At 34.3% G+C, this 20151-nt stretch overlaps 3 protein-coding genes and 2 non-coding genes across 6 annotated transcripts; 2 read left to right on the top strand and 3 right to left on the bottom strand.

The window, feature by feature from the left end:
- Positions 1-1010: 1010 nt before the first annotated feature.
- Positions 1011-4333, top strand: LOC7481431 (uncharacterized). 2 transcript variants are annotated; one of them, XM_002301505.3, is made up of 9 exons: positions 1011-1148; positions 1243-1308; positions 1396-1695; positions 1781-2033; positions 2189-2246; positions 3063-3149; positions 3302-3436; positions 3533-3671; positions 3811-4333. In XM_002301505.3, exons 1-9 carry the CDS (start codon positions 1072-1074, stop codon positions 4037-4039), a joined length of 1344 nt encoding a protein of 447 aa, XP_002301541.3. In that variant the 5' UTR covers positions 1011-1071; the 3' UTR covers positions 4040-4333. The 2 variants fall into 2 exon arrangements, with proteins under 2 accessions (XP_002301541.3, XP_024450388.1); XM_024594620.1 differs by having other exon boundaries at positions 3802-4333.
- A 501-nt stretch (positions 4334-4834) lies between these two features.
- On the bottom strand, positions 4835-4907 carry TRNAA-UGC (transfer RNA alanine (anticodon UGC)). Its single transcript has one exon. It is a non-coding gene; the product is annotated as a tRNA-Ala (tRNA).
- A 5178-nt stretch (positions 4908-10085) lies between these two features.
- LOC7481432 (uncharacterized) lies at positions 10086-14788 on the bottom strand. Its single transcript, XM_024595543.2, has 7 exons — positions 14399-14788; positions 13186-13482; positions 12699-12907; positions 12560-12608; positions 12350-12439; positions 12103-12165; positions 10086-11944 (listed from the first exon to the last, which is right to left on the bottom strand). Exons 1-7 carry the CDS (start codon positions 14564-14566, stop codon positions 10361-10363), a joined length of 2460 nt encoding a protein of 819 aa, XP_024451311.1. The 5' UTR covers positions 14567-14788; the 3' UTR covers positions 10086-10360.
- A 2910-nt stretch (positions 14789-17698) lies between these two features.
- LOC7460490 (autophagy-related protein 8i) lies at positions 17699-19968 on the bottom strand. The gene is made up of 5 exons (XM_002302761.4): positions 19829-19968; positions 19685-19740; positions 19504-19556; positions 18152-18270; positions 17699-18046 (listed from the first exon to the last, which is right to left on the bottom strand). Exons 1-5 carry the CDS (start codon positions 19860-19862, stop codon positions 17940-17942), a joined length of 369 nt encoding a protein of 122 aa, XP_002302797.1. The 5' UTR covers positions 19863-19968; the 3' UTR covers positions 17699-17939.
- An 86-nt stretch (positions 19969-20054) lies between these two features.
- TRNAF-GAA (transfer RNA phenylalanine (anticodon GAA)) lies at positions 20055-20127 on the top strand. The gene has a single exon. It is a non-coding gene; the product is annotated as a tRNA-Phe (tRNA).
- Positions 20128-20151: the final 24 nt, after the last annotated feature.

Below are 20151 nucleotides of genomic sequence, written 5' to 3'. Positions count from 1 at the left end.
GATCCTTATTTTTTATATTTTTTTTTCTTTTGTTAAAGTTATTTTTCATTTCAATTTAACCCTCCATTTGAAAAATTTTGGTTACCCTCTAATTTATTTTTTATTTTGATTTTCACTCTCATTCCTTTAATTAAATTATTTTAGATCCTTTTATGTAATTAATTTTTTTTTCATGTTTCAACCTTTGATATTTGATTTGTTGGATATTGACCTTCATGTTTTTATTTATTTATTTATAGTGCTTTCGTTCTAATGACTCGGGTCATGAATTCGAAAAGTTAATATAGTTCAACTTTTTTTTTTTACTTATTTTCTTTTACAATCTTATTGTTCTGCATTAATTGTTTTTTTAATTTATTTTGTGATTATCTTCAATTTCTTTTCTATAAGTTTATCTCGGTCTCATAACTTAGGTCATGAGTTTTACAAGGTTTTTTTTAATAGAGTTTTTTTTTTAAAATTGTCTTCTTTGTGTTTAATATTTAGAGATATTATTCAGATTTATTTATATTTTTTTTGGTTTTAAACAGATGAAATATATTTTTCAAAATAAAAAAAAATTATTTTTAAATAATATTTTTAATATGTTCGGTCTTGCGTAATATTTTTTTTATTCAATTATTTTCATTCATGTTTCTATTTCTATTGTTTTTTTATTGATTTAAATAAATAAATTTAATAAACACAAAGGATAAATGTCTTATTTTATGAGATAAAATATTTTGATTTATTTTTGTCTCTTAATTTTTTTAATTTTTCTTTTGGTTATTACTAATGATTTATTTATTTATATAAATCTTTATTAATTTATTTAATTAGATGTTTATATATAATTTTAAATTTATACTTTGATTTTTTTATATAATAAAACTTCAAAAATAGTCTACATTTCCGATATTGTTTTTGAAAAAATAATTTTATGATCCGCAGTGGAGAGGGTCAAATAACTAGTTTAGTATATAAGACTTGAGAGATTAATTTATATATATATATATATATATATATATATATAAAAAAATCCAAATTCTCTAAAAAGCGAAGTCTGAACTCAGAGGCGCGGCAGCAGCAACAATGGAGGAGAACCGCTGCAAGTTCTGGCTTCCCAAAAAGAACCGATTTTGTGCCAACTCCCCTCTAAACGATTCCCAGTAAGCTCACTCTCATCCTCCTCTCTTTTCTGTTTTTTTTTTCCGTCCTATGTCTAATTTTTTATTGCGTTATATCTATTGAACTGTTCGTAAGGTTCTGCGGCAACCACAAACCGAGGTCCACTGAACAGTGGATTCCATGCCCCATCGACCCTTCTCAGTAATTTCCCATCTTTGATCTTTGCGCTATCATTTTATTTATTTATTTTGGGATTACATTTTTTATGGCTTTTCTTGTTTTTGATAGTTCTGTTCTAAAAGAAAATCTTGAAAGCCATGTTAAGAGATGCCCTTTATTGAAACAAGCTCAATCCTTGTCTCTTCAACCATTTTATCAAAAGGGCATCAATGCTGGCAAAGAAGAAGAAGAAGAAGATAATGTTAGCTCTGAGATGAAGAGGAGTGCTGTTTATAGCATGACTGTGACTCAATTTTGCAAACTTATTAACAAGATTGAATCTGTTCATGCTTCTACATGTAAGGATATCTGGGAATCATATAAAGTTCCAGAAGCTTGTAATATGTGGATTAAAAGAGAAGTAGACAGGTAAATATGTGATGCTAAGATGAAGATTGTTGTTTAATTTGATGATAATCGGTTGGTTTTGTAAAATGAGTTTCTTGTTGAGCAGGAAATTACCATTTCAAGAGAAACATGTAGCACAACAAGCGTCAATTCTTGGGAATTTGGAGGACTTTGGGGTGATAAAGAGTTCAGTAGGAAGTAAAGAGGCTGATAGTCAGGGGTTTTGTAGTGATGATAGCAATTTTGTTCACGCAGTCGTTGAATTTGGAGCAGGGAGAGGGTACTTGACACAGATGCTGGCAGACTGTTATGGATTTGACAGAGTCTTTCTGGTTGAGCGCAAGTCGTACAAACTTAAGGTTAGTTTTGTTGAATTCTGCATTGCATTGTTTATGAGAAGGAATATCTACTGCAATAGAATGAAATTCAAGTTGGAGATGTTATGTACTCTTTCCGCCTTAATTGATCTGTAATTTATGTTTTGTTTGTGTTTATATGCTGTGGCTACTTCTAGGCTGATCGATCTTTGCGACAGAAGGAGAGCTTGATATTAGAGCGTTTGAGGATTGATAGTAAGGTTTTTCAGAATCCTGTTCTTTGGAATGGCATTTGCATTTGCATTTCCATAATTATATATTTAGTTCTATCTCTCTCTCTTTCTCTAACTTAAGTCTGGAGCTGGTGCTAAACATAACCTCAAATACTCTCTCTTGCTGGAGCATTCAGTTAACCTCTTATAAAGGACTTGGCATAGTTTTCATGCCTTTTTTTCCTCCCTCAGTCCTCCAAAGTTAAGATTAGATGCTGGTAGGTGGCTCAATTTTGGAGCTCTCTTGAGTGCATTGTTTTTCCTTGACTTTGCCTTCATAGTGTGCTTATGAGTGGTGATTTTAAGTGACATAACCTAACAAATTATTGTTGCCTTTTATTGCTCTGTTTCTGTACTCTTCGAAGTTGCAGTTAAACAAGGTCTTGCAGTTTTCGGCTTTATTTTATTGTGCATATTATATGAAGTCATAACTTCTAACATTCCATGCCACAGCATTAATTTTCTACAACTTTATAGTGAGCTTATTTCTCTCAACTAAGTGAATAAACAGGTTTGTCCCAACTTCCAATACAGGGGTCAACTTAATAAATTTTACCATTTATTTCCTCTTAATTTTGGGTGATATCAACGGCAGTCTCAAGTAGTAACAACAGAATATTTATATTCATACATGATGTCTGTTCTTGTTTGCCTTTTATTTTTCAGTTTGTTGGCATGCTTGCCCCCTGTAAGGTATAAGTGAAAATTGGTATTAACACTACCTTCCATCTGATCTCTCTGATAGAAAAAAGCTCTGCAAACTTTTGAGTTCTGACATTACCAAATTCCACCTTTTCAGTTGAGGACTTAAACTTGAATGCTGTTGAGTCTTTAAGGGGAATCCCTTATTTGGCTATTGGTAAACATCTCTGTGGGCCAGCAACTGGTGAGCAATATGTTTTAAAATAACTTTTTCCTGAACATTAGATAGGGCTCTGAAGTAATTTTTTTGCATTTTATATCATTATTTCTCAGTTCTGGCAGATTGTTCCATTGAATATTTTCCTCCATTGTTTTGTTTTAATACTTGCGCTGCAGATTTGACACTGAGATGTTGCTTGTCTGAGCAATGTAATCAAGGCAGTGTGCAAGATTGCAGGAGCAATGCTAACCTTAAAGGCCTTGCTATAGCAACATGCTGCCATCATCTTTGTCAGTGGAAACATTACACAAGTAATCAACACATCTTACCCTGCATATTCTCGAAGTACAAGAACACGTATGCTCTTCTATTTACGAGTTTTCAATGTAACTTTTACTTCCTTGCAGACAGGAAGTTCATGTCCGATTTGGGGATCACCAAGGGACAATTTCATGCAATGACATGGTTTACCTCCTGGGCAGTAGATGCTGACCATAGTTCAGATCTTCCTGATATTACTGACTGCAGTTTGCAGTTACAATCCATGTAATCATTTGAACTTTTTGTTTATGTTATATATATCCTTCCTTTTCCTATCTTCTGTCCACACAAATGGTTTTTTCATTCCTCTCTTCTGTTCACATATTTTAGTATTTTGGATCTTAATTTTTCTCAGTTATTACAGTGAGGAGAAACAATGCTTTGGGGACATGCATGGGGTTGAAGATGTTGTGAGGAATATGAAACCAGTTGAAAGGGCTGTGTTGGGTTTTAAGTGTAAGCAGATCATCGACGTAGGAAGGATGATGTGGGCAAAAGAACATGGATTAGACACACAGCTTGTGAAGTATGTCCCTTCAGGCATCTCTCCAGAAAACCATTTATTGCTTGCCAGACATGCCAAGTGCTTGTAAGACACATCATTTACTTCAGATTTAGGTTGTAACCATTAAAATTCATGCCCATTATATGCATAGCCATCTCTATTTCCATCTAGATGGATGTGCAAAGGAATGTTACACAAATTTTTAACTGGTGCGACTAGCAGTTTGCTTGGCTTTTATTGGCATCTGTGGTTCAAAGGGGCAGATAGCATGTGCCCGTGTTATATCCATATTTGGCTGGGGATTGGAAATCTTCACGCACATGATTTGCAGATCGTAAATTTAGATTCATTTGAGGGGGATCTCTTTTCTTCTCTTCCATCATCTCCTTCTCTTGTTCTTCCATTTTTCTTGTCTGATGCTTTAGTTTCGTATGCTCCTTATTTGATTGGATGCCTGTGATTGCTGTTTCATATTACAGTATGTGAGCTTGTTGGAATGTTTATGCGGTAGTATTTGCAAAGCACACTGTTTTTGAGCTGGCATATGCCGTTAAACATTATGACCCTTCGAGGCTCCACATCATTTGCTTGCTTGACCAGTACCAAAACCAGAGAGGATTGGCACTATGAAGAGTGAAAAACACACTCTATCGTTTAGAAATAGTGCAGAATATCTTCCGAAACCATCATTGTTGCATGGCAATTCCGAGAAAAGAAAACTACTTAGCAAAAGGAGAGGCAAGCATCGAATTCGCATAATCAGAAAATAATAAATAGGAGGGGTCGAGAGAATTGCCCGTGCTGATCTATGTTTCTATGGCGGAAGAAGTGTGTTGATCTATTTTCTAAATAAATAACTTATCTACTCGTAAGCATGCAAAAGTGGAGATGCGGGGGATCGAACCCCGTGCCTCTCGCATGCAAAGCGAGCGCTCTACCATTTGAGCTACATCCCCATTTGAGATTGAATCCACTTACAAAAGAATAAATAATATAAACATCCGAGTTACCTAATGCAGGTTACAAGTGGGGTACCGTGAACACGCTTTTTGAAGAGGAACCGATTCCTAACTTTCTTCTCGGATCATACTGATGTTTTTGATAACCCGAATATGTATATTTTTTGATATTATGGTAATTTTTATGGTTAAGTTTAAAAATATATGTTTGATTAATATAATTATGAAATGAATTTTTATATATATAATAAATAAATAAAATAGGTTTTTATTAATAAAAATAAGTTATTTTATAAAATTAGGTTTCTATTTCATTTCTGCTCATGAAAAACCCGATCAGCCTTTCAAAAGCTGGTCCACTCTTTACTCAACCATTATCGATCACAATTCACAACAGTACTAGCAAATTTATACGTTTGACCCCTCACGGTGCTGTTGACTACAGTCCTGCAATTTCTCTCTCTGCCAATTTCATAGCTGTTGCATCTTATGGATCTCGCTCTTGGGGTGGTGAGTTCCATGACATGCACACAGATATTGTTGTTTTTAAAGAATCCAACCCGAGTACTCGGATTGTTTTGTCTGACCATGGTGGATGGCTCACTTGGTGTGGTGACTCCTCAATTTACTTTCACCGCCAAGCTGATGATGGCTGGTGGAGCGTTTTCCAAGTTACTTTACCAGAAAATTTCGAAGATTCTGAGCTTCCAAAAGCTTCTCCTGTCCGGGTCACTCCACCAGGTGTCCACTGCTTCACTCCAGCTGCCTTTCAGGACGGCAAAAGAATAGCTGTCGCTACACGGCGGAAGGGTAAGAGTTACGGGCACGTTGAGATTTTTGATGTTGAGTCAGACGTTTTATCCTGTCACTGCGTTGGTGAAGTACCCGAGTTTGCATCCTTATAACCTGTTTGTCTCTTCGGATTCTATGTTTCTTGGGTATCATCGGTTTAGAGGTGAGTCTACTTGGGGTGAGTCGTGGATTCCACATCTCGACCCCGTGTTGTCTCCGGTCAAGGATTTACGGTTGCTTAGATTAAACGGACCATTCCCCTTCATTGTCGAGAAGGCAACCCGGCTAACCAAAAAAAAAAAAATTAAGGATAAAATCAAGAAATTTACAATTTTTTTTTTATTCAACTCTTAGCCTGTGTTTAAATTAAATTGTGTAGAAAAAATTTCACAATGATTTAGTTAACTTGCCTAATTATAAAGGAAATTAATCGATCAAAAAAATTTAAGGATAAAAATAAAAAATAAAGAATGAAACTGACACAATAAAAAATTTCCCGCTCGACTCATTGTCTAGCTTAGATTTAAAATTAAACAATGCGAGAGTTGGTTTGATGTGATCCAGTCAACTTTATCGATTTAAAATAACCTGAATGACTGTTAAAAAAAATATAAAGATGAAATTAAAAAATAAAAAGAAAATGATAAAGAAAAAAAAATAAAAAGGAGAAAAAAGTGAGGCACATGCTTTATTGTTCATACTAGTTATGTGACTCGCGTTCCACCGCGGGTCAAATATTTTTATTTTTCATAAAAGGATCGTATATACAGGTTTTTTCAGCGCATTATTGTACTTCAAAAAATTTAAATACAAATAAAAAAGTTTATGCACATATGTAATCAAATAAACTGAAAACTATGAGCGCTGATAAATAAATAAAAAATCATTAAGAGTCGGGATATTTTTTAGGGATAGATATAGATCAAGATATTTAATATTGAAATACGGGATATTTTTCCAATCATGTTTGCTAATTTTTTTTATTAAAATATTTTTTATTTAATCAAATAAAAATAGAATTAGACAAACATTAAATTTATTGAATAAAAAAAGAAATAATATGCAAGGCTACACATATTAGAAATATCATCTGAAAATAAATATTTTTTATTTTTAAAAATATATTTCATCTATACAAAAGATTAAAAAAAAAAGATCATAGATGAATAGGAAAAATCTCTTCGAAAATTAAACACATAACCAAAAAATTATTATTATTTAAAATAGTCTCTCTAAACAAAATAAAAGAGAGAAGAGGTATTAATGTAAATATAATTAAGTTTTTTTAAAAATAAAAAATAAGCATTAATTGAAATTAAAAAAAATTAGGAAAAAAAAGGGTCAGACGTTGTTAGGCCTAGCAAGCCAGTCCAGTCCGCTTGGCCCATTTCATCAGGGTCCACATGACTTGGCCCTTTTTTTAACTGCACCTAGGGTAGACAACATGTCGCCCACCCTATTGTTTTGAAAAAAAAAAGCAGAAGATGGGTCGTTTGTTTTGCCAAGATTTCGGCTTCTACGGTGACCGGAAAATCAAGCATAAGGTTCTTTTGACTCAAAAACTCGTTTTTGACACAAAACACCTTTCAAACACCATAGAAACCATGATAAACCTACCAATGACCTCAAAAAACCACCCTAAAAACCAAACTCAACCCCAAACCAAAAATCAACTCGAGCTCAGATATGTTTTTTCACGAACTTTTAAGGAACAAAAACACCTAATATGAACTTCTCTCATCAAATGAAATAATTTGATACAAATATCATCCACTTCAATAGTCTAAATCAATGTCGGTGATATGTTTTTCTCTCTATCGCTGGAATTCGACGATCTCTCTCTTTCTCTCCTTACTCAACCAAGGACCAACAAATAAAAAAAATAAACTTTCGTACCAAAATATAATTGGTAAAATGCTGAGGGACCAAAATTATATAATTTACGTGGTTGTTTAAGTTGGAGTACCAAAGTACATCTTTTTTAAAACTTATGGCACGCCACTCATGTTTGCCGTGTTTTTCATTTCGGTCCCCCCTCTTCCAATCACACCCTTTCATAAGAATTTGAAATCAATTGCTCTTTAATTAGGAATAAATCGCCAAAAAAAAAGTTTGAGAACCAAATTAAAAAAATACAAAATTTTGCGCAGTCCATCCGCAGTAAAATGTGAGAGGACGAATAATAGAAGCAATGTACAATAAAAACACCACACCATTTAGATTATAGGTAATGAGCAATACAAACAAGTGCATTACAGCTAGTTGTTTTAGTATAAAAAAGAACCACTAGTTGAGCTATCATACAAATTGTTTTAGCAATGTTATTAAACCTAAGCAATCTCACCGAATTAGTATGGTAACTTATTGACTTGGTTTTTATTTTGGCTCCCCCTCTACCAATCACACCCATTCATAAGATTTCAAAATCAATTATTTTTAATTAGGACTAAATCGCCCAAACAAAGTTTAAGGACCAAACTGAAAAATATAAAATTTTGCGCAATCCATCCACAGTAAAATGTGAGAGGATGAACAATGGAGGCAACGTACAGTGAAAATACCACACTATTTAGATTATAGGTAATGAGCAATACAAACAAGTGCATTACACCTAGTTGTTTTAGTATAAAAAAGAACCAACTAGTTAGCTATCATACAAAGTTTTTTAGCAATGTTATTAAACCTAAGTAATCTTATCGAATCAGTATGGTAACCTATTGACTTGGTTTTTAAATTGGGTTTGGTTTCAAAGTAAATCATATGGGGAATTGACCTAGTATGGCTAATCCGACTAAACGAGTGCATTTATGACTAAGTTGACTCAACAAAAACTTAGTTTGCTCTTTTACAAAAAAAGAAAAAATGAAAAACAATGTTGGTTTAATGTTTTCTTAATAAAAAAAATATATTGAGATGATGATGTTTTGAATAGACCTGTGTCAAACTGGATTAACCCGTTCAACATATGATATAGATCATGGTCTTTAACGGGTTTAATAACCTTACTTTTTGTAACTCATTATTTATTTAATTAAATAATAATAATAAAAAAGATATTTACATAAAGGATCACAAATAAAATTATGAAGGAGAGATATTTTTTTCAATCTAAACTTCATTTCCTTGTTAATTACAATTGAAACGCATTAACAAGGAAATAATATTGTACATGATATTATTTAACAACTATGACAAAATTGAATAGTAATTTAAATATCACGTCAAGTATTTTTTTTTATAGTGTATTTCAATAAAAATAAAAAAAAATATTAGAAAAAATTAGAAAAGAGCCAAATGCTCAGGCCAAAGAGATAGGTCACGTGTGCTTGACTTTTCTTTTTGTGCAAGGACAAATAAAAAGTTGTATGCCCTTTTATTTTTCTCAAAAAGAATTAAAGCAAATAATGCGCCGTTTTCTTTTCAAGATTTTAGCTATTAGAAAGGTGTTGGAAAATCAAGTTTTTTTTTTTTTTTTTTGGATTCAAACAACTATTTGTTAAACTTATTTTAATTTTAAAAAACCTAATAAATATCCTTAGAACCTCAATAGATTAATTTCTCAGCTTTAAACACCATCTAAATCGGTTCATAAACATAAAATTAAACAAAAAATAAGCTCTCAATCCTGATTTATTTTTTTTCGGCAATATAAAAGCTCAAAAATACTTAAATGACTATACTCGCATCAAGAAATATATTGACATTAAATTTGATTTTTTTTTTCATGAAATCTGATCAATTATTTTATCTTTCTATCTTTTTTTAAATACTATTTCTCTCTCCTCTCAAATTTAGGATTAAAATGTGATTAAAATAAAATTCTTTATCAAAATATATAATTGTCAAACTAAAAAGACAAAAACTGAAATTTAAAAAACCAGCGTTGAATGAATAATATCTTTGTTTTTGTTTTATTGTCAATTTTGATCCTCTTATTTTTTTTAATAAATAATATATATGCAAAATCAAGATCCAATCTAATATCATAATCTTTTTTACACTTTGACACTGCAACAATTTCATAAAAAATAATCAAAATAAACTATTAAATTTAATTTTTAATCAAAACAATTCGAGAGAATGAAATTGAATTGAATTTGTATTTTCAATAACTAAAACAGTATTAAAATCAACAGTATTTACTGATTTATAAATACAAAGAAATTACAACCTCTTTTAGATTTTTATTTATTTAATTAAATGGTCCCAACGTTAAACAATCACGGCATCAGGAAGTTTATACGTGTCCTCCAATTAATTCATGATAGAAACCATGATTCTTTCTGCTTGTCAATCAAAGACACTTGATTAAAATAAAGAAAGATATAAGAAACACAATTCCTCATAGCTACTTCACCTGTAAGAGACAGATCACACAGCATCTATTAATCATATCTGCTTTCTTCATTCGTGATGTCTATGAACACTTTCTGATATAAAAAAAAAGATAGCCATGCGATGATGGACAACCCCATCACCTCAATTACATAACAGTACAAAAACCAACATCGAATAGCATTCATCACCTAAATGGTGAACTAAGCTCAAAAAGAGAGTCACGTTGCAAAACCGCAGCAATTCGAAGGAATTTGCTGGAATCTATTCCATCTCTATTGTTTAATAATTGGCCCCATTTCTTTACCATGATGATATACTGTTCATGGAAAGAGTTTTTGCCCCCCACCTTTTCTCCAGACTCCACGCACAGGTAACCCTCCTACTGAGTTACTGCTATCGTCTATCCTGTTCTCCACTGTTTCGCGAGGATCAGGTTCGGAGTTTTGGAGATCCAACAGGGCCGCCATTGAGCCATCACCAAGCCTTGCTCTATGAACCTTGGAGGTTTTCTTCCGTTGCTTCTCGGTACCCCCGTCTTTTAGGTTTTTACTAGATCCATCACCGGCAGATAAAGAGCCATTTTGGATTCTTGGTTCCATTTGCCGCTCATCAAGCATGACATTCGACTTACCTTTGGCAGCCCGATATCCATCCTTTGACAGCAGCTGCGCCTCATCTTCCACAGGCTTGTAATTTGACTGCAGTGCTCGAACAGTATTAATAAAGCTATCTGTCAATCTATCCTTTGAACTGCTATCATTTTCAGCTATTCCCTTGCCTTCCTTGGATCCATTAGTGCCTTTTAACTGGGCACTACCACGGCCCCAGCCATTCTCTTTCTTCCCACTGCTTCTCAAACTAGCATTGTAGGTTTCAACAAGCTCTTTCTGTTTCTGAGCATCAGGACAAAGTCTAGCCAGCTCAGGAATGAGACGTGATAAGCCAAATTGCTGGACATAGTCCAGGTACTCTCCTGTGTCAATTGAACCCTGACGATACTGTCCAGATATGTCTTTAAAAAGAGTATATCTATCTTCATCATTTTCAAGAGCAGCACGTATCTTTTCCACCAATGACTTGTTTGCAGTTTGAAATTCTTCCACATTCAGCACAACCTGGCTACTAGTAGGCATCTTGTGCATCGGCACTGCAGAAACTGGAGGAAAATCTGAGACAGAGGGCTTCAATGATCCAGAGTCAGCAAGATTTGAGGCTGATGCAGTGCTGCTTATCCTACTTGTAGTACCTGAGATCCCCACTGAACCAGCTGAGGGATGCCCACGGACTGCTGCAGGTCGAGTCTGAGCATGGGACTGAATAGAACTTGCATAACTAGAGAGACCAGGTCCACTAGCAGAACTCCTTGAACTCAAAGGTGATGTATCTACTGTAGGCCTATATAGTGCTGGACTACTTGATACATGTCCGCGGCTTGCTGCCGGCCACTGCTGGGGTGAGTTGACTACTGTTGCATTTCTGTTGTTCTGGCGCCGAAGATGCGTCGCCATTGTATTATTAGGCAAACTTTCTGATTCATCTTTGGCCTTTTGTTGACCACTGCTTGTAGTCGTAAAGAGAGGAGGAAAGGAAGATTCTTGCAAAGGTGCATTCCTAGAAGAAGGCCCCAAGGCTTGAAGATATCTCAATGTTGTTTCAGGATCAGTAGCAGATAATGATTCAAATGGCTGAACTATTGGATCAATATCACTTAAATCTACATGATCAGAGATCGCTTGTGCACTGGATGATCGATCACGAGATGTGCTTTCTGAATATGCTGCCTCCAGGCTAGCCTGAATGGCTATGGAGAGTTGGTTATCTGATTGATCACGACGGAATGTTCGTCCCCTTCCATGACGATTATCTTGTTCATTACTTCGACGATATCGAAAGCTAGTTGGTATCTGATTCATGGAAATCAGCAAACGAATAAGACAAAAATAGCCACAACAGGTGTGCATAAATGAGAGAACCAAAAAAGAAGTAAAAAGGTGATCAGATATCATCAAGAAAAAACCAAATCCATTAAGGAGCAGTTCTGTAAGTAGAAAATAATATGTACCTGGAGAGCAGCATTTCGCTGAGAACGAGACATATGACCAGCATGTTCAATTGTATTATGTCTCTGAAATTTAAAAACAATCTTAAATGAGTTGAACTGGCCAACAAGCAATAAGAAAGAAAACTAAACCAACAGAGATCCCCAACCCCAATTCTGCCCCCCTGTGCAGCTTGGGGGCACACACAAAGAAATTGGAGCTTGAACAGTATTCACAAAGAATGAAAGTCAATGGAGCTTTCTCAATCACCTTCAACTCTGCTTCAGTTTGAAAGACAATAAACTTCTTGGCAAGACAGCCCTCATCATCACATAGAAAATGGTCTCGACGGAAGTGAATCTGTGACAGACAACTTTCACTTGTTTAGAAAAATATTCTTAGTTAAAGAACACTCATAAAGAAGTGTCAGCACCATAACCTCATTAACAGAAAGAAAGAAATGCAGATGAGCAGTCTCACCTCTAGGTCATCATAATTCTTGTAATATTCATATTGTCCTGGATGCTGCCTGCATTGTACATAGCAGAAAGTTATTTGAGATTATCTAAAAATGTACTTAACTTATGGTATCATGTGTACAAACTATAGTATGCATCACCTCTGGCATAGATGACAGGTGTAGTGTTCGGTTGACATATGTTTATACAACTCATTATCTCCATAGAATGGTTTTTTACAGAATTCACACATGGGATGTCCCATAAAGCCACCTCTTTCACTTTCACTTCCGTCAACATCAGAATCACCCGTGCTTATATGCTGATTCAATTGTGCTCTAGTGTATAGCTTTTGCTCACAAATAAAAACCTGTCAAATTCAAAAGAATCCAAAAGTTGTTACAAAACCCCCCAAAAAAACAAAAAGGATAGATTTCTTTAAGATAACATTAGTAATCTATGTAAATCACTTTGACAGTTGCCTTAAATAAGATGCCTGAAAAATAAAATAAAAGTTACAAAAAGAAAGACGTGTGCACAAATTCTAAATAATCTCAACTTGATTATACCTAAAAATGACTTTTAATATCCAATCATTTCAAACAAGAAAACATATGTCGTACATGATCATATGCATGAGGATCTTACCTTTCGTCCTTCTAAGCATAGGCTACACATATGCAATTTATGTTGATGAAATAAATGACCCTTCAGCTGATTAATATTTCTAAACTTCCCCCGACGCTTGGATCCATCATTTGATTCCTCCTTGTCACATACACTACATGACAATCTGCACATAGCCTTTATCATTTTATAATGGTCAACATCGTCAAAAAATGCTTGTGTGTCCTCATGGTACCAGTAAGATCCCATTCGACCCTCCTTTGGTTCAGATGGCAAGAGCAAAAAGTCATTAATCATCCTTGTATAATCCCCTAAAGCCTGCAAGAACAGCAAAATATAAAGCTTTTTGTGTCATTAAATCCATGTGATGAACAGTAGAAATCACAAATATGAACAAAAGCAGTGAAGGAAATCGAAAAACTAAGCATACAACTACATGTATATATTACTTACTTCCCATGAATACACCTTAAATGTATTGATTTGCAACTACAATAAAAAGATAACTTCAAAAGGAAACTAAAAAACAAATATCATTCATATTAAGCGCAAAATACAATAAGGGCTATCTTAACCATTTATTATAGTCTCTAAGAAACCGTGCCCAAAAAATCCTGAGTGATGAGCCCTTTGTCTTGATTGTATTAGATTTTGATTCCACTGACTCTACATTCCTACAGTAAATGCTGTATCTGCAAAATGCTTGTTTTCTGCAAAATATCCATGGAAAAACTACCATCAAGGTCCAGTTTCCCAGCAATTACATATTACCTTTCAAGGTGCATATATGTTCTGGCATTAATATACCGATTTGCAATTCTTTCATCGTTATTCTTTACATATAGCATTCGCTGCCACATAGCAAAAATGCTTCCAACAGTCCTTAAACTAGTCGATTTGGTTATAAATTCTTCTTTGATAAAGGAAAAGACTCGTATGTTCAAAAATTAGCTGCTTCACTATTACCACGTCCTAAGAGGGTCTATAAAAAACAAAGAAGCTTCACATGGCTTGGTAAATACTCAAAACCAGAAATCAGTCAGACCTCTATTTTTGCCAACAGATGAAAATTAGCCCTTAGAAGATTTCGTACTTGGTTATTGAAAAGCAGAAAAATTGCATTACCTAACTACAAATTCGATTTATCGATGAACAATCAAGCACATCCATCATCATAACTAAAAAGCATTAGCAATAAAAAAAAAAGTTAAAACTTGAAAAAGGCAGGCCTAACCTTGGTGACAAAAACCACAGATGACTCGGTCTTGCAGATACAGCAGCGGCGATCGTCGCATATGAAACGGAGCCGAGACACGCACGTGGAGCAAACGTCAAGATGGCCACACGCGCCGTATGCAACCCATTCTAGAGCCTCCGCACACACCGCACAGCTATCATCCATCTCTCTCTTTCAAACAATTGATCGGAGACTGAGAAATTGGAGGTCGATTGGCGACGATAGATCTAGGGATTTGGAATCAAAATTAACAGAGGATCGTTAGGAATTAGGCACCAGCCTTTCTGTGTATTTACGTCCGTATATATGTGTGTGTGTGTATAATTTTTTTTTATGCCTGTTTAGAAAATGAAGCGGTTTGATATTTGATGCTGGGAAAGAATTCGGATTTTTTTAGAATCTTGTGAAATTCAGGGCACCGCACGAGTCCTTCTGATTTAATAAGGGTAATTTTGTAAATGTATTTTTTTAAAAAAATATGGATCGCTAAAAAGATGGTGGAAGGGAAAAATTTATTTCCCAGGTATTTGAATTGGATTGGGTCTCCAAGTATGGGCCCGTTAGCCACCTTTAGTTCTTTGTTCGGCACGCGGTGGACCGGTTTCTTTTTGCTTTCCTTTCCTTTCCTTTTCTTTTTAAATATTCTTTTAAAAATTATAATTTACATCAACATAATTTTTTAATTTAATTTATTCCCATTATTATGAGAGCATATACAGCGTGTGGCTCTTTTAATGTAGATAATGTTACTGTACACTCTCTCATATTTCAATTTGGACTTAATATTTCGATTTTTGGAAAAGTTTAATTTGGTTATTGATATTTTATTTTGCACATTTATACCTTTTTTAGTTCAAATTGAGACTCAATTGCATGTTTTTGTTGATGTGAGAGTTTAATTAAAAGACAAGGGACTAAAGTGAAACACACGTGTAATATAGGTGGTTCTTTAGAATTTTCTTAGAAAGTTCATTATCATCCTCCATATTTAAAAATTTTATTTTCCTTAATTTTAATTCTTTTTTGGTGAAGGAGAGAGAGGGGATCGTCGGATTCCAGTTTAGAAAGAGAAAGTTGTTGTTGAGGAAGATTCAAGCAACCAGAACAGTTGATTTTTGTGTCAAATGGTTCCAAGTGATAAAGGAAATTTTATTAGGTGTTTTTTTTTACCTCTAAAACACCTAAAAAAAATCTAAGTTCGGAAAGATTTATGGTTCTAAGGTGATTTCGAGTTTTGGACCTTTTTGTTTTTTTGTGTTTTAGAGGTCATTAATTGGTTTTAACAAGGTTTTTAGGTGCTTTGGGTCAAAAATCGATAGAAAATCAATTTTTTCATAAAAAAGGAACCCTTTTCCTAGCCAAACTAGTGGTTAGATTCTAGGATTAACAGACAACGCGTCATTCACCTCATTAAACTTTTAAAAATTAAAGGTCCACACACGAGCCTTTTATTTACTAGGTTAGGCGCTTGGTCTAGCTTGCTAGACCCAGCAGTGTTTCGCCTCATCTTTTTTTTCAATTTGTTTTTATATTAATGGCCTTTTGTGTGTGTGTTTTATAAAATAATTTTAAAATTTAAAATTTAATTAATACCATTTATTTATGATTTTTTGGGTTTTTTTATCCTCTGTTGAAAAGCAATTATTTTTTAATTATATTGAGTGTGTTTAATTTTTTTCAGAGCTAGTACAATTCATCTCTAATTTTTTTTTCTATATATATATATATATTAAATATTTATTTTTTACAATATTTTTAATATGTGTAACCTTAAATAATATTTTTTATTTTATTTTATCAATAAATTTTATGTGTGTAAATCTCTATTATAAATTAATTTTCATAAACAAATTCATTAAACACAATTTGATAAATAATCTGTATTAAGATATTAAACATCTTGATTTACAGTGATATCTTAATTTTTTCAGTTATTTTTTTTTATCGTTAATAATTTTTTTTATTTATTTACACAATGATTCGTGATTTATTTAATTGAATGCGTGCATAAGATTTTTTATTTACATTTTGATTTTTTTTATCTAAAAAAATACATTGAAAAATTATACATGTTTAGGTGTTTTTCATCATATGTTGGTGTTTTCATTTTGATCTTTATTCTTATAATATCTTATTTGTTTCCTTAATTTTTTTATAAAAGTTTTATTGTTTTTAATTTTATTTTTTAATCCAAGTTGACAGTGTATTATTTTTTTTTATAATTTTAATCCTTATTTATCAGTCTGCATGTGTTTTTTTTATGTGATTCAAATAAATTCAATTTATTTAGTTGATTTAGAATTATTAATTTTTTTTTAAATACTTACAACATTTAAATATTTTACTGCGTAGCACAGTTACCAACCTGGGGCATAACACAACTTACCCACAAACTCTCATCCCTAATTTGTAAATTCTAACTCGAACTTTAAATCTAAATTCCCAAATATTCTCCTCCGGTTTGTCGCCTCAATCCTCCTTCCCCTCAAATTCTCCGACCACCTGACTATAACATTTCGTTTCCCGGAAAGCCCATTAGTCCATAAAGATGCTCATATTTCTATTACGACTGCTTTCTTCGTAAAATGTTCGCATGTTGATTTCTACATAACATCTTGAGGTTTCTTTAGACAATATATTAGATAGAAATTAAAATTAGGGTTGAGGTTTATCTCCCTTGTTCTCACGCATTGTCCATTAGCCACAACATCAATCAAACTGAGTTTGCTCCATAGCCTGCGAGTAATGTTGTTAACAAGTGAGAATGGAAGTTTGCAATCAACAAAGTGATCTACCAGTGAACATTTCCGTTGGGCTTGACCAGTGGCTGCCATTTCGCGCAATCAAAATTCATCCCCCTTGCTTTGCTGGTTTGAAAAACTCAAGTTGCATACTAGAAAGGCCCTTGTCCGATTTCACAATGTTTGCCCAAGAGGCTCACGAGACATTCTTCTTCGAGTCCAGATCTGCCATTGGTTTCTTGGAGCAACCAGTAGTGTCCATAGAAGGAGCAGAAACCAAACCCCTCTCTCAGCACTCTCTCCCATAAACCAAAACTCTACCCGCAACCTTCCATGCTGGAATCCAATGACAGGTAGCAGCAGACCCACATCGTCAGCCTTTCCCTTACACGCTATCACTCCCAAATCCAATCATAAATCACCAAGACCTAACCACTGATCTCTTCCACACAGCAGCCGACAGTCCCTACCATTTTTGAATTGTTTCACAGCGATTAAAATATTTTTGATGACATGAAGGTTGAATTTGGACATGGTTCCAATGCTGCAATAGTAGTCACTCATGAAGGCCAATCTACACTTGGCTCATTAACATTCCATGAACGAGGATGAAGAAATAGAATAGTTTCCCAGGTTCGCATGATGCAGTTTTTTTTTCCTTTGCCAGAAAACACAACAGATAACATTGATGTTTTGTTTTTTTTTATAGGATTTACAGATATCAGAGGAACAAGTTCATGTAGCAGTAAGGGGGACTTTAAACACTGATCCACAATGGAGACAGTGACATTCAATTGCTAACTAATCGGAACAGTATGACCAAAGGTTTTTTCACTGCTATAACACATGTATAGAAATCCATCTTCGTCCTTCAGGGATTCATAAACGGAGTCCATTAAAGCAGCTGCAGGAAGAAGTGATGGGTACCAGATATTAGCTATTTATCATGGAGAAAACACCATGCAACAGAATTTTAAAGAAGATGAATGGTAGCAAATTGTGAGTTGACCTGTTTGAGGTAAGGTATCCTTGACAAACACAAAGAGGGCTTTCCCAGGTGTCAAACGAAGCCTACTGCTTAAAATGTGAATGAATTGCCCAACAGACATGTCTCGAGGAACCAGATATCTATACGAAAGAATGAGAGAAATAAATGAGATATTGAGATGTATAAACCAAGTTGTTCATTATTACTTATGAGTGAGAAAGTACTATGTGCATGCAACATTTATCAGCATTCACAACACCTCCATCCCCATGATAACAAGGAAAGCTTAGATTCAATGAAATGCTGCAAAGCCTACAGTAGCCTGTATAGGATTGACTCCGAGTTGATTTCATATAGGAGGATTGCTCATCTATTGCTCATCTATAAAGATGCAATAATCGGCCGTAGCAGATTCTTTCAAATTGGATTTCTCCCTAGAAACGCTGCAATGTGCCCGATGCCTGTTACAATAAGGAGGGATCTCCTCTGATTTATCCATCTCCTCCTGCCTATTCCAAAAACCCATTTCCCCATCCGAAGAGAAAACAAGCACAAACTGAAAACCTATCTCTGCAAGCGATCATTGACCTTGTTACTTGTAACAGTGTTTAAACTCTAGATATTCGTAGGATACATCCATTCTATACTCATTTTAAAGGCAGCAATCCCCTTGTAAAGCTACCAGCCCATCTAATCATCCTTTTTTCTCCTCAATCAGAAGACTAATTAATGTCATACACCCAAGTCTCACATGTGGTGTGCACAGGGGAGGCTCTTGCCATCTAACTTTGTCCAACTGATTCTGAAAGCAACTCTAAATAGCACTTCTAATAGTTGGCCCATGGTATTTAATCTAGGGTTTCTAATGTGTGGAAGCCTAACAAAGAGGGTTTTCTTCTGCCTTCCCTTCCTTTTACACCTTCGATTAGGCCACTTAAACGACCGAGACAAACCTGTCGTCGAGCCTCAAAATCAAGAGATGGAACCCTCTGCTGATAGGCTGATAAGCACACAATCAATACATGGAACCCCGCTCTTCGGGTTGTAGGTAAGAGTGCAGATCTACTCCCCCATTATGTCCATCAATCCCAATCATGCCGATAGGTTATTAACATGCTGGAAGTACGGATTAAACAATAATTTAACTAAAAAAACCGCTGACGAAGACGAGAATCCATGCTATCAATTCAATACTTGAGAAAAGAAAAAGAGCATATCATCTCAACCAGGTCTGGTCAATAACACACGGATTTAAGCTTGGACAATGACCCACAAAATAATAATAATAATAAAAAATAGTTTGAATCATCAAACAGTAAGAAACATACATAAAATAAAGATTAGCCAAAGCTGAAAACGAAATTAAGACTTACTTCTTCTTTTCCATCTCAGGAAGGTCAGTTTTGCAGTATCTTTCAACGACAACCTGCAGAACGATTAAAAATTACTTAAAATTCAAAACGTTTAGATATAGTATGAAAAAATTAATCATAATTGCGCAGAAAAAAGAAGAAGAAAAGATCAAAGACTCCACAGAAGATTCTAGGAACTCACGGGAACTCGAAGGGGGTACTTGGCAATAATATCTTGTGATTCTTCCAGCCTTTGCTCTGTAAATAATTAAGAGTATAGATATTACCTAGAAAAAGAAAACAACAACATTGAAAAGATGGAATAGCAATATAGAAACAAACGAACCGAAAGTGAACTCATCCTTGAAAGACTTTCCCATTGCTGTTGTCTCGTTTCTCACTCGATTACACACAGAGATAAAAAAAAAAAAAAGATGATGAGCACAAAGCAGCTGGGATGATAACTATTATATGGTCCAGGAGAAGCCCCAGAAAGAACTAGTCAACGCCAATCTATTGACCAAGAAAAGTATTATATATTTAGTATATAACATGATAGAAAATGCCAACCGGCGGGGATAGCTCAGTTGGGAGAGCGTCAGACTGAAGATCTGAAGGTCGCGTGTTCGATCCACGCTCACCGCATTTTTCTTTTTAATTTATTTTGGA

Source organism: Populus trichocarpa, chromosome 2, assembly GCF_000002775.5.
Source record: "Populus trichocarpa isolate Nisqually-1 chromosome 2, P.trichocarpa_v4.1, whole genome shotgun sequence".
Lineage (NCBI taxonomy): Eukaryota > Viridiplantae > Streptophyta > Magnoliopsida > Malpighiales > Salicaceae > Populus > Populus trichocarpa.
This window is presented reverse-complemented; position numbering and strand designations above follow the sequence as displayed.

What these genes read in the sequence shown, in the direction of transcription:
- LOC7481431 (XM_024594620.1), top strand. Translation starts at nt 1,072, where the DNA reads ATGGAGGAGAACCGCTGCAAGTTCTGGCTTCCCAAAAAGAACCGATTT. An exon ending in TGCCCCATCGACCCTTCTCA is followed by an intron (nt 1,309 to 1,395) that starts GTAATTTCCCAT and finishes TGTTTTTGATAG; the next exon opens with TTCTGTTCTAAAAGAAAATC. An exon ending in AGAGCGTTTGAGGATTGATA is followed by an intron (nt 2,247 to 3,062) that starts GTAAGGTTTTTC and finishes CCACCTTTTCAG; the next exon opens with TTGAGGACTTAAACTTGAAT.
- LOC7481432 (XM_024595543.2), bottom strand. Translation starts at nt 14,566, where the DNA reads ATGGATGATAGCTGTGCGGTGTGTGCGGAGGCTCTAGAATGGGTTGCA. An exon ending in TATGCTTAGAAGGACGAAAG is followed by an intron (nt 12,908 to 13,185) that starts GTAAGATCCTCA and finishes TGAATTTGACAG; the next exon opens with GTTTTTATTTGTGAGCAAAA. An exon ending in AAACTGAAGCAGAGTTGAAG is followed by an intron (nt 12,166 to 12,349) that starts GTGATTGAGAAA and finishes TTTAAATTTCAG; the next exon opens with AGACATAATACAATTGAACA.
- LOC7460490 (XM_002302761.4), bottom strand. Translation starts at nt 19,862, where the DNA reads ATGGGAAAGTCTTTCAAGGATGAGTTCACTTTCG. An exon ending in AGTACCCCCTTCGAGTTCCC is followed by an intron (nt 19,557 to 19,684) that starts GTGAGTTCCTAG and finishes ATCGTTCTGCAG; the next exon opens with GTTGTCGTTGAAAGATACTG. An exon ending in GGATACCTTACCTCAAACAG is followed by an intron (nt 18,047 to 18,151) that starts GTCAACTCACAA and finishes TTCTTCCTGCAG; the next exon opens with CTGCTTTAATGGACTCCGTT.